Source organism: Urocampus carinirostris, chromosome 9 (genome assembly GCF_059441175.1).
Source record: "Urocampus carinirostris isolate Australia breed hairy pipefish chromosome 9, RoL_Ucar_1.0, whole genome shotgun sequence".
NCBI lineage: Eukaryota > Metazoa > Chordata > Actinopteri > Syngnathiformes > Syngnathidae > Urocampus > Urocampus carinirostris.
Genome location: NC_142357.1, coordinates 37,483,901 through 37,497,631, shown reverse-complemented (window position 1 = coordinate 37,497,631; position 13,731 = coordinate 37,483,901). Strand labels below are relative to the sequence as shown.

Sequence of the window (13,731 nt, the reverse complement as noted above, 5' to 3'; positions counted from 1 at the left end):
ACAAAATATATATAATACTAACCATATGTAAAATACTAGCCATATATATATGTAGAGAGAGAGAGAGAGAGAGAGAGAGAGAGAGAGAGAGAGAGAGAGAGAGAGAGAGAGAGAGAGAGAGAGAGAGAGAGAGAGAGAGAGAGAGAGAGAGAGAGAGAGAGAGAGAGAGAGAGAGAGAGAGAGAGAGAGAGAGAATAGAATAGAATAGAATAGACCTTTATTGTCATTGTTACAAAATGAGTTAACATATTGTGACAACGAAATTGGTCATGACACTCCAGTGTCACACATTCACAGTGAGGTAAAGAAACCAAGAAGATAAGGAACAGAGAAGATAAGGTTATAAAACAAGGAGGATAAGGTTATAGTTATTTTACACAATATTTACACAAAGAAATGACGGGCATGTAGGATGTTACCAGGGTTGGGTAGGGTTACTTTAACTTGATTACTTTTAATTACTTTTGGATTACTCCAATACCAAATATGCTAATAAAAGACAAAAGAAACCAAATATGAATAAAATAACCAAATTTTGTGCAGGCTTGGGGAGTAACAGAAGACATGGAACGGCAAAAATGATGTTGGCAAGCTGTTTGGATTTATTTTCATTTTGTTTCTGTCGCATTTTATGTTCGTTTTGCCGGAGATCAAAGACGGGAGAGAAACCTTACCACGTGTTGTGAGTCATAATTTTATTCATATTTAGTTTATTTTGTCTTTTATTAGCATATTTGGTATTGGAGTAATCCAAAAGTAATTGAAATTAATCAAGTGGAAGTAACCCTACCCAACCCTGGATGTTACATACAGTTGGTATCGTAAGGGTTTGTGCAATATGCATTTGGTGCAAAAATAGTCAACATAGTATATTGTTAGGAAATAAATATTAAAAATGTCCCATTTACCAAATGGTTCGAATTAGTTATCTGACTCCATTAACCAAACACCACCTAACAATGTCCGCTTGTTTCTTTTTGGGAAAAGATGGACAAGAATAGCCAACATTTTCACACGGGGGCAGATTTAATTTCTTAAAGTATTTAACTAAGTGAACTCCATCGAATTAGCCGAATTCTTCCTCGATCTTTTCCATCTTCTCTCGACCCACGTCTCTCCGCCAGCTGGTGTGCTGGCTCCTCCCATGCGCGGGCCAGAGAATCCCCACGTGTGCTCCCACTCCTCGCCTCGATGTCTGGACCCCGAGCGTTCTTGCGTCACAAAGGCCCCTCTTGCGTCGGGAAGCGCTGATTATCATATCAGCCCTTCGTCCCAGTTCCTGCTGTTTTCTGTAAACATCATCCTCCACTAGGTTGCAATGACCTGCCCCACAGCCCGGCCAGTGAATATCTTTTGCATTAAATGTAATTTATATTTGATCATCGTACAAGATCCCTTATAGTCAAATGTATAAAATCCTTCAATATATCCATCCATCCATTATCTGCACCGCGTATCCTCAGTAGGGTCGCGGGGGTGCTGGAGCCCATCCCAGCCATCCTCGGGCAATGGGTAGGGGACACCCTGAACTGGTTGCTAGACAATCGCAGGGCACACAATGACAGACACATTGCTCACACATTCACACCGGGGGACAATTTGGACCGGCCAATAAACCTGAAATGCATATTTTTGGAATGTGGGAGGAAACCGGAGTGCCCGGAGGAAACCCACGCATGCACGGGGAGAACATGCAAACTCCACACAGGAAGGTTTGATTTCACGACCTCAATTATTTTTATTTTATCATTTTGGGGGTTTGCATTTGGAGTGTATTTGAAACAGTCCTTTCCATACTTACACTATTTTAATGCTAAATTAACAGACATCCACGGGCACATGCATGAAATCACTCCCTCCCCCTTCCATCCTGCTTCCAAATGAATTGCGATTCCCGAACGGATCTGATAAAAGTAAGATAAAAGCAAATCGATACGGTAGAAAAAAATAAAAATAAAGGCTCTTTGAACCAAGTTGGGCATAGTTAACACATGCTTAGAGATCAAATATTCTACTTTCAACTTTTAAGTACACCTCAAACAATGCCTCCAATGTTTTATAAAGACCCTATTTCGTGTAGATAATGAAAACTATATATTTGAGAACAGTAGAATATATCTGCTTTTCTTGTGGAAAACCCAATTTGGCCCAATCTCGCCATGACCCAAGTAATTTGAGTCTCAGATCACTGATTTAAATAAATCACTTGATTAAAATAATAAGCATTAACACACATACAATCTCATGAACATGATTTTAGGTTGAGACATTTTAAAACCGTACGACTAAACTTGAGACGCCCATTGAAGAAGTTGACATGTTTGGCTGTCGTCTTACTACTACGGAAGCCTGTTGGGGGATTTTACAAATGTAGCTCGTCATTGTGGTGTTTTTAGCACACTTAACAGCTGAGCCCTACATGTGATGGTGGCTGAGTTCCGTGGTTCAGGCAACTTTGACTTTTGTTCCATTGTTTCCTTCTCTAGCCACTAATAATGTACGTCACTCAGCTCCACACTATGGTATTCCGCTACTGTTGTTTTTGATTGTGCTGTGCAAATAAAGCTTTCTCTGTCCTTCATTGTCCCTCGTCTCGACATGTTTGGCCGCCATATTGCTACTACGGAAGTCTGTCAGGATTTTGCAAAGGTAGCTTTTCCAGATGGTGTTTTTTGCATTTATGGCCATTTATCACACATAACTAGGCCCCAAATGTGATCGGCACAGAGTCTTGTCATTCAACCATCTTTTTTTTCCACTGTTTCCTCCTCTAGACATTTATTTTTGCCACTCGGCTGCATGCTGTTGCTCGCCGCTTGCCACTCTTGTTCGTTCTTGTGCATCTCTGGTTGATGTTAATGAAATCCCCAGAGTACAAAACAAATAGACTTTATCTCTGAACAAAAAAACACGCCCGTACTGGATTACACTGATAAACTCTTTTTTTATCCGTCTCGGTATGTGAGAGTTGTTTCCACCAACAAGGCCGAAGAGGATTTGAGCACGGCCGGTGGCACTGAAGCTTCGGTTCGGTTTATTGCACGGAAATCGTCGGCCTCAAGTCTTTCTTTCTCCATGCGGAGACTGTGAATGGGCGAAACGTTAATTAAAAGTGAAAAACGGTCCAGCCGGCCGGCAGCTTTCCCTAAAGATGCCCTGCGAGGCCGCGTTAAATCACAGCAACAAAAATATTCATTCATTGGATAACACAAAGACTGCACTCGGAGAGCTTTTCAAAATGTTTATATCGCCGCAGAGTCAGGCTGTTTAATTAGAAGTGTACATTCTACAGAAAGATTTGGTCGCGTCGTTGCACAAGACAAACATTTGGATACTGCAGATGTTAGCTGCCATGAAAAAAGATACATCTTTTGAAAAGGTTTCGCTAATGTTGGGAAGTCTTTTGGGTTGACCACCAGTTTACCCCCAAAAATCAAAATAAAATATATTCAGACTTAATATATTTTGAATTTCGTACCAATAGAGTAACTAAATAGTAAAACTATTTTTGTATTGCAGACTGCAAAGAATACATTCTTAAGACTTTTTTTCTGCTCCTCTTCCTTCATTGAATTCACGATTTTTTAAATTTATTTTTTTGGTTAATATTTCAACACATAAATAAACTGCTCGAATGGAAAAAAAAAGCGTATTTCAAGTACTGTAATCCCTCGTTTATAGCTGTTAATGGAGACCCGAACCCCCGCGTTATGCGAATATCTAAAGTAGCCCCTCCCCATTGTTTAACATGCGCTGTGCTGGCAATAATCGGCCGCGGATAAAATTTAAAAAAAATCGCGGCCAGACATGTGTTATTCATTTTTGGAAGAAAGAATGGAAAAAAGAGCAACCACAAATAGGTTTTCTCGGCTCCTGCTCTCAGCAATAGTCGACCGGGGATAACTAATTGCGGCCAAAACAGTGCAGTTCCTTTCAGGCAGTCCAGAATGGCGACTCTCCCGACAAAATTGCCTTTTGCCCGTCCTTGCTCACAGCAGTATGGTATTGGAGCTAATGGATCCTGGCTGCAAGAGTGTAGTTGTTTTTGGCGAGACTACAGGGACAGGAAAAGAAAACCCACCAGGCACAACATAAGTGCAATCAAGGATAATGGTTCCTGTCCACATGAGTGCAGTTAACCTTTTGTTGGACAGAATGGCACAAAACAAGAATTTGTTGGCCTCAGTTCGCAGCAATAAACGATTGGGGACAATGGATCACAGCTGCACAAGTTTAGTGCAAAAAAGGAGCCATCGGGCCTGCCTTAAGTGTGTTATGCCAGTCCCCATTTGTAACATAATGGACTTGGGGATACTGGATCGTAGCTCCACGTGTGCAGTTTATTTCGGAAAGAAAATACAGTAACGGCAAAAGGAAAAAAAAAATGGCCTGACATAAGTGCAATCAGTCATCCTCCCTTTGCAGCAATACAGCAATCGGGGATAATGGATCGCAGCTGTACCAGTGTGGCTCACTTTATGTTGGACGGATCGGCACTAAAAGGCCCGACCGAAATACAATCTCCTGGCCCCCACTCGCAGCAATGGGGGATTTTGGATAATGGAATTCGGACACACTATCTGGGATAAGGCATCACGGCCACACGAGTGCAGTTCATCGCAGTGATCGTGGAATATGTTTCAACCCGCAATGCACTGAGGCTGCAAAGTTACGAGGGATTACAGCATTGAATGTTTTTATTTTAATAAATAAAAACAATTCTTTATGTAGTAAAATAGGAAAAGAATGCATATTTTAACTATTACTTTTGTTGTTACCTAGAAAAACAAGTAGATCTATAATAAAATAAGAAAATGATGTATCGTAGTTGTCAATATATCCAGACAATCTGTCTGAAATCCAGCCCAAAAATATTCATGTATTCACAAAGCAGTTATGTATGAGTAGAAGACTCGAACTAGACGAAAGTGTCCAAAAAATAATTAAAACAGAGTTTATGGTGCGCTTATCAGCTCCCAGTTTTCGGAGGAACATTAACCAGTAGGAAAGAGGATAATGGCGTCTACTCCCGCAGCAGGACCCGTCTTCAAACGTAACAGAAAGAGAAAACTGTTGCATCTTTTCACTTCAACTGAAACTCAGATTTCTGATTTCTGTCTTCCGCTATCCAATGTCTACTGAGGGGTCACCAACCAAGTGAAAATTAATATGCTCATTTTAATTTTTGTTTTTTTATGATCTTGCATGAAAATGTTTCTTAAAACGGGGGAAATGATCTAGCATCTGCTATTTTGCTCATTTTTTAGAAATTTTATTCAAGAACAATGATAAGATGTATTATAATGAGAAAAAATATAGTAAAAAAGACCGGATTTTATGGACTGTAAGGCGCAAAAGGGTTGTAAGCCATTCCCCTTAAAAATAGTCCCTCTTGAAAAATTTCATACACAAGGTGAACAGAACTGTAAATTGCTTGCAAATAATGTATTTTCCCCCAAATGAATTCAATAGTTCACTGTAATTATGTATTTACGTTTTTATTAACCTTATTTTCTAGTCCATTAGGTGCACCAGATTATATATTTTGCCTTATAGTCCAGAAAATACAGTAGGCAGGGGTTTCCCTCAATGGGGTAAGGATTTATATTTTAAAGCATACACTTAAAAAATACTCCTTTGGCAAACCATTTTTACTCATTTTAAGTAAATAAAAAGATAAATGAAGATAAGGTCGATAAAATACAATTATCCTAATAAGCATTCTTACCCCATTGCCGGATTTCTTTTGACAGGGGGTGTGGTGTTCTACAATTTTTGACTTTTTTCGGTAAAAAAAACAAAACAATAAAACAAGCAAAATGTTCGTATCTAACACGTGGTACATCATTTTACCAATTAAAAAAAATTCTACCTACATTAGAAGAACATACTTCAAATAATGCTAGATAAGATCCTTTTCTCATTTTAAGTCCAATGTTTGTAATTAAAATATTTAAAAGAATAGTTAAAATACCTAAAAATTTGAAAATGCACCCTTAAAAAAAGCAAATTTTCTGCACTCGCCTTTAGGCAAAAACTGCAAAATTTGTTTAGCACTTGTTTTTTAATTAGTTTTTATCATGATATCAATTTTCATCATGTTATTTTTATCAGGGGGCAGCCATGCCATGTACCGGTTCTAAAAATACCTCATCTGTGATGGATCATTGGGATTTTCTAGGGAATTTGGCTTGAAAAATCATTGACATGAACAGGGTCTTTAAATAAATAATCAATACATCCATAATTAATCGCTCAATGCCCTTATACAAGGCAGATGTTTTAGTTGTTGACTGGTCCTATTTGAACATTAATACAAGCTGCCAGAGGTAAGATCTTAAGCCCTAGTCAGGCCGAAAATGACAATCATTATGTTCGGGTCAGGCCGGACATCTCTCTTGCCGACTTAAAAAAAAAAGCTTGTTTCTAAAAATGTACACGAAGACAATGCGCGGATAGTGTACTAAAGTTTTGATATGAAAAATAGAAGAACTCCTTTAACCACCCTGATCTTACCTCTGCAATATTGTAATAACATGGTAAAATATAGTAATAACATGATTGGTTGTTACTTTAGAAGTGCATGTCAATACCTTTGCACGAATCAGTAAAAAAAAGTATCTCCCAGCTACAAAACGGTTGGTGACCCTTTATCTACAAGAACTGCCAACACCTTCATCCCATGAAGCTGTCCAGACCCAAAACCCCGTCCGTCCTCTGGGGTTCACTTGTAGGAGGCCCGGGCCTCCCTGAGGGACCTGTCGTACGGCATGGAGGCGAAAAAGGAGTTCCTTAGTTGGCAGTTGATAAAGAAGACGATCATCAGCACCAGCAGAAACAAGAGGAGGCACAAAACCACATAGGTCAGGAGGTCGGCTTTGTGGAGCTCTCCGTCCCGGAGACCCCCTCCTCCTCCCCCGCCTCCCTCTCCTCCCCCACGGCTGGTAGTGGGTTTCAGCAGGGCAGCCACGCTCAGCAAGCTGCCGTGGGACACCGAAGGGGGCTCGCTGGTCGGAGACTGGGCCATCAGGTCCACGTGGGGGCTACTGCTGGAGTTGAGGAGTACCTGCCTCAGCATGGTCTAGGTGGGTTCACCTCCTGACTGGGTAAAACACACACACACACGATCATTTGCATTCGAGAAACGTACTTCTCTTGTTTATATCCATCTGTTGTAAACATTTGATGCTAGCAGATCCGATACAAATCAAATTAAAAAGCATTACTATGAAAAAAAAGGTTTTTAAAATGTGAAAGTCGTGAAATATTTAACGAGGTAAGTGGGCACTACAGGTCCCTAAAAACAAGGACTAAAAGGCTCAGTTTCTTCCCCAAGGCCATCACCACCCTAAACAAGAGTACTAAAATGTTAAAAATATTTATCCAGTGTGGATAAATGATGAAATGAAATGAAAAATGAAATGATCTGCATTTATATAGCGCTTTTTAAGTCAATGACTTCCCAAAGCGCTTTAAAGTGTGCTTCACATTTCCCAATAGCGGCCTTGTATTGCAGCTATGTAAGACGCTAACCTGCTTTTTTGGGGGAATTAGGGGTTCAGTGTCTTACCCAAGGACACTTCGACATGTAACACGGACAAGCCGGGATTCGAACTGGGATCCCTTGACGAGCGCTCTACCTCCTGAGCTACTGCCGCCTCAAAAGTGATGCTAGCAAATACTGCTTTGCTGGCTGACTCTGCAGTAGGACTGAGTGTTTTGGTAGGGGAGTTTGATAGTGTGTAAAAGAAGGAAGCCTAAGGTGAATGCAAGTAGCTGTTTTTTTTTTAAATTTTAAAGTATTTTTAATTTTTTTATTTATTTATAAGTATTTGGATCCGTATGTGGCAACAGGTGATAGTTTGAAGGAGGATGTGAAGAATAGGGTGGTTGAAGGGTGCAAGGCAATTGATGTGCTGAAGGGATTGTTCAAATGCAGAGATCGCAAATGGATGCAAAGCGAGGATTGTATGAAGGTGTATTAGATGTGAATGGCGAAGGATAGTTAAGAATGACTGATATTGACGCATATGATGCGGAGGGGGTAAACCAGTGTATGCTGTCGGACCTCTGCTGCTGAAGGGTTGCATGGCACAGCAACTCACCCTTGGTTTGGTGTTAGGTTGGGAAGAGCGAAGAGGAATGAATGTTTGGTGAATGTGAGTATGTTCTTGACTCTAACCACCCCCCACTAGGAGGATATGGCTTCAGGATATAGATATAGATGGAACAATGAGTATTTATATGGCATTTATTGGCATTTTACAGAATTTTTGTTGCCATTAAATGTTGACACTACATTTTTATTGCACTATTTAAGTCTTTATTACATGTTTATCCTTGAGTGGCATGTGTTGTTTCAAACAAAGCTCGCTATGCTGCGACAATAGATGAAAATAAAGAGAATTAAATTCAACTATATTTTCCAATTACTCCTTTCAAGGAAAATTAAGTACATATATTGTAAATCATTGCTTATTTCAGAAGCCATTTTTAATTTATTGTATTTTGGCACTTCTGGGCTTCCGTGGAACATTTGTAACACTCTTAGCATAGCACTAGGGGGAGCCCACACGACAATAGACATACAGTTACATTTTAGAGAAGATATTATTTTGGAAACTGGGAAAAAATGTGCAAATGCATATTAAATATAAAAGAAAACTAACAGGCTCAATTTTAATGAGGTAAATCTACACAAATGTATTTGAAGGTCATTTATATATTTCATAATAATTGCTTCATACACAAAACATACTTTGGATGTTGGATTTTGGAGTGAATCTTGTCCGGACAGAATTTAGTTTGAAAATATTTGTTTGTGTTTATCTTGTTTAAAATATTCACTTTCAATGTTCACTTTTGACCAAATAAATACGTGTTTTGGAAAGAACTCACGCATAAATTTCAAGTCTTTTAAAACAGTTTTTAGAATAGAATAGAATAGAATAGAATATACCTTATTTTACTTAATAGGACTCTGTATTTCCAAGATTTATATTTAAGTGAGTGGTCACCAACATAGGTCCCTAAGTAGCCTATGGAACAGGTCTGAAAATATCTCACCAGTGATGGATCATTATAATTTCCTAAGAAATTTGATTCCTAACTTGCTTGAGATATTGTTATGATCAGTGTCTTAAAATACATGGTGAATTCTTCCAAAATGTTTTTTTTTAATTGACTCTATATTCTGTGTTTGGTTGGTTGGATCCCTTAACCACTAGGGTTGAAGGGCAATCATTTCCTGTGGTGTGTTTTGGGCAAGTACAGCCTGGTGGCACCCATCCCTCTCCAGGCAAACATATATTTCCAACTGGTCTCGAACCATAGTCTATATACGGTATGTAAATCACTCATTACCCTTAAAAATAGTAGATGTTTTCGATTGAGCATATTTTAAGCCTATCTTCTTATAATTACAACCTGGTGATAACATATCAACACCGTAGTAATAGATACATTGTTTAAGACATGCATATCCAAAGATCGGATACTTCTGCTCTAATTATGGTTAGATATTTTATTTATTAATTTTGCAAGTAAAAAGTGAATTAAAGCTAGAAACTGGTAAAAAAATAAAGTAAAATATGAAAAATATGGAAGAAATGTGCTTTAAATTGGGAATTGATTCTGCCAGTGACAATGTAAACTAAAATGTCATTTTTGTAGAAAATGCATCCACAAATAATGACCAAGTTGTAATAATTTAGTAATAACATACGTTTTTTTGTTTTTGTAATGGTAGCTCTTCATGTTAATCATAAACAAAATGGTATCTCTTCGCCTTAAGCCCCAGTGTGTAATATTTGACCATTAGATGTCACTGTATTGTCTAGTGCAAGAGTCTCCAAATCGCAGCCAGGGGGCCAATAGTAGCCCACAAGATAATAGTTTGAGGCCCCCACCTTAATATGAAGGTTTAAGGGATAGTGCGTATTATTTGACCACTGGATATTTCTGTATTCTGTCGTGCCACAGAAAACAAGTGCTTAAAGGACAACCTAAGACATCATACAGGGACTCAAAGTGATTGAAATGCAAGTCAAGTCAAGTCGTGTTTATTTGTATAGCCCTTAATCACAAAGAGTCTCAAAGGGCTTCACAGACTATTTTTTTCAGACTATTAACGGATACAATTTACCTGCAGATGAAATAAGTCACAACATTAGCTTCTCTGCTGGCTTTGATCTCTTTGACCTATATAAGGGGAATTAACATTTTGTATGTTCTCCCCGTGCTTGCGTGGGTTTCCTCCGGGCACTCTGGTTTCCTCCCACGTTCCAAAAACATGCATTTCAGGTGAATTGGCCGGTCCAAATTGTCCCTAGGTGTGAATGAGCGAATGAGTTGTCTGTCCCTGTGTGCCCTGCGATTGGCTGGCAACCAGTTCAGGGTGTCCCCTGCCCACTGCCTGGAGATGGCTGGGATGGGCTTTATGTTATGTTATATTTTTGCTTTCTTTTCCTCTACTTGTGTTTTCCTTTATTTGTTCTTCCTTATGTTTTAATTATTTAAATATATGTATGTTTCTCTATTTTTTGTCTTTCTTTGAGAAAGGCTGGGTAGAAAATGAAAGAAAAAGTGTGCTTTCTGGCGTGCTTTTTACTTGTAATACACATTACAGCGACATCTAGTGGACATATAAAAACCACTGTCCCTTCTAGAACAGCAGAATCTTTTTATCACCCCTGCTTTTGTGGAAAAACCCCATTCGGCCCAACCTTGCCCAGATTCCATTTTCACCGCCCCCAACTCAATTCAGTTTGAGACCCCTGGTCTCATGCAAACAGACAACAGTGTCAAGAGCGCAGCGTTGCAACAAGATCCCAGACAACACTAGAAGGCACTAAATATTACACACTCCCCCTTTAAGAAAGTGTAACTGAACCCTGTTCAAAAGCGTATTTCTTTCTTTCATTTTGGAACAGTTGAAACTGCTATATGTTTTCACAACCGGTGCTGTGGAATGCTCTTCCCCCTGAGATACGTTCTGCAACCTCAGTGGAAGCTTTTAAATCTAAGCTTAAAACACACTTATACTCTATAGCATATTAATAACCCTTTACTTTTCTTGGACAATATCTCTGTTTTATTTGTGATTGCAACATCCTTTGCTGTCTGGTAATCCTGAAAGGGGGATGCCACATGTGCGGTCCCTTTTCAAGGTCTTCTTCATGTTGAGGTTTTTGAGTTTTTCCTTGCCCTCATGTTGGTTCCAGATCAGGGGATGGTGTAATAATAGTCTAAAAATGGTCTGTGTAATAACCTGTGAAGCCCTTTGAGACTCTTTGTGATTAAGGGCTATTCAAATAAAAATGACTTGACTTGACAACCAGGGGGAAATTTTAGCTCCCATGTTTTCACCTTTCAATGCTCTTTGATTGAAAATATGAAAACTATAAAAAAGGTACCTATTGTGTACCAGCATGCCACCAGGGTTAAACCTACTTCTAAAAATAATTTGGTTGTTTCAGCAATAACACAGCAACAGCACAGTAATAACAGACAAATATGATAACTTGAGACAAATGGTATCCCTAAGCTTTAAAGAGGTTGGGGAACCCTGCTAAAAATGTCATCAAACCATTCAAAAGAAAAAGATTGTACTTACGTGGGTGCACACTGCCAAAAGTGTCGCAGGGAAAAGCGGACAGGACAAATCCGGACTCCGCATTCCCGTCGCTTCTCGAGCAACTGTGCAAAAAGATCCGGAAAAAAACGCACATACACCCACCAAAGTGGCTTTGAATCCAGATTCTTATCAGCAGAACCCAAACAGTTGGATGAAATTCATCAAAATAATCGTAATCGCGGTGCGTCGTAACGCGCGTCGCAACGAACCCAACGCGCGTGCGCTTATGCGCGCAGAACAACTCAGCGCAGAAGAAACAGTCTGTAAATGTTCTCTCTCCAGGCTCTGTTTACCGTCTTCCTGTGGCAGTTGGCGCAATCACACACAAACGTGGTGTCGATTTTGGTGCCAAAAATAATATCCTGCGCGGAAACGAACCGTTTTGGTCAGTCTTCCATCTTCGTCCTTTCCCGCATGCGCGTGTCACAGCAGACGGTTGCGCGCGAGAGCGTGCGCGTTGGACGGTCGGGGTGGGGGGTGGGGGGCGTGTCACCTGACAAGGATGTGCTACAGTAAAGTCACAAAGTGGAAATGAATTCCCAGCCCTCTCTCTACCAAGTAACGAGGGGATGTGGACTGATGGAGCTATTTGTGCATGAAAGGGGGGGGGGGGGGTGCCTCACACTGCAACGATGAGACTGAGGACATATTGCAAGATTTTCTATCATGTTGGGTTTTTTTTTTACCTCTCCCCGAGAAAAAAAAGAAAAAGATACCGCAAGACAATAACCACACTAATGCAGACATCTATATGTAATATAATAACCACTTAAATAGATTAGTTTCATTTAATTGGATTTCAAATGCACGCAATTAAAGCGAAATCATTCATATGGTCTCTGTTTTAAGCACTAATCTGGATCTTTAGTTCTGTAGTATTACTGTAGTTGTGTTTTCTTCTCGTAATTTTGTAGTTTTTCTGCAGTAAGTAAGCACTTACATAATGAGTAAGTAAGTACTTACATAGTACGAAAATAGGTATTTACATAGTAAGTATGAAAGTACTTACATAGTAAGTAAGTACTTACATAGTAAGTAGGTAAGGACTTACATATTAAGTAAGTGCTTATATAGTAAGTAATTACCTAAACAGTAAGTATGTAATTTAGTACTTACATACTAAGTAAGTACATACTAAGAAAGTAAGTACTTACGTACTAATTATGTACGTACTTACAAAGTAAGTAAGCACTTACATACTAAGTAAGTTATTTAAGTACCTACATACTAGGTGAGTAAGTACTTACATATTAAGTAAGTAAGTAAGTACTTATATAGTAGATACTTACATAGTAAGTGGGTAAGGAAGTAAGTAAGTCCTTACATAGTAAGTAATTAAGTCCTTACATACTGTAAGTAAGTGAGTACTTACATGGTAAGTTAGTACTCACTTAGTAAGTACTTAGATAGTAAGTACTCACTTAGTAAATACTTACATAGTAGGTACTCACCTAGTAAGTAAGAAAGTACTTACATAGTAAGTAAGTACTTACATAGTAAGTAAGTAAGTAAGTACTGACATAGTAAGTAAGTACTTACATAGTAAATAAGTAAGTAATAACATAAAAAGTAAGCAATTAATTACATAGTAAGTTGATAGTAAGTAAGTAACTTGTAAATCGCAGCTTTTTTTTTATAGTTTTGCCGGGGATGGGTGCGTTTTATACTCGGGGCAACTTACATATGTTCATTTTCTTTTTAATTAAGCATTGTATGCTGGTGCACTTTATAATCCGGAATGACTCATATTTCAGGAAGTACAGTACTCGTAACCGGAGCTGGTTACAATAACTTATGAATCTACACAGAAATTAGGCAATTTCAGTAACAATATAAAAATATTGAGGAGATTTGAAATTTGTAGTAATTTCCTACCATGAGGGCCGTTTTCTTAGTGCATCAAAGGAGCGTTTTTAGACTACAAAGAGAAACGGAAACAAAGCTCACCAAGATCGTATTTTCAACGAAAAAAAGAGAGATTTAGCTTTCCAATTCCAAGCAATGTCGAGCTCACAATGGCTACCTTAAACGCAAGTTGTGTTGGTCGTCTATCCTGCACTGCGTGTTCTGTCTGCCGTGAACGATGACAAGACTGG

At 38.9% G+C, this 13,731-nt stretch overlaps 1 protein-coding gene across 1 annotated transcript; it reads right to left on the bottom strand.

Annotated features, from left to right (window-relative positions):
- Nucleotides 1-6,014: 6,014 nt before the first annotated feature.
- smim32 (small integral membrane protein 32) lies at nucleotides 6,015-12,058 on the bottom strand. The gene is made up of 2 exons (XM_088343677.1): nucleotides 11,615-12,058; nucleotides 6,015-7,102 (listed from the first exon to the last, which is right to left on the bottom strand). The coding sequence occupies exon 2, from the start codon at nucleotides 7,076-7,078 to the stop codon at nucleotides 6,725-6,727; it is 354 nt and encodes a 117-aa protein (XP_088199803.1). The 5' UTR covers nucleotides 7,079-7,102; nucleotides 11,615-12,058; the 3' UTR covers nucleotides 6,015-6,724.
- Nucleotides 12,059-13,731: the final 1,673 nt, after the last annotated feature.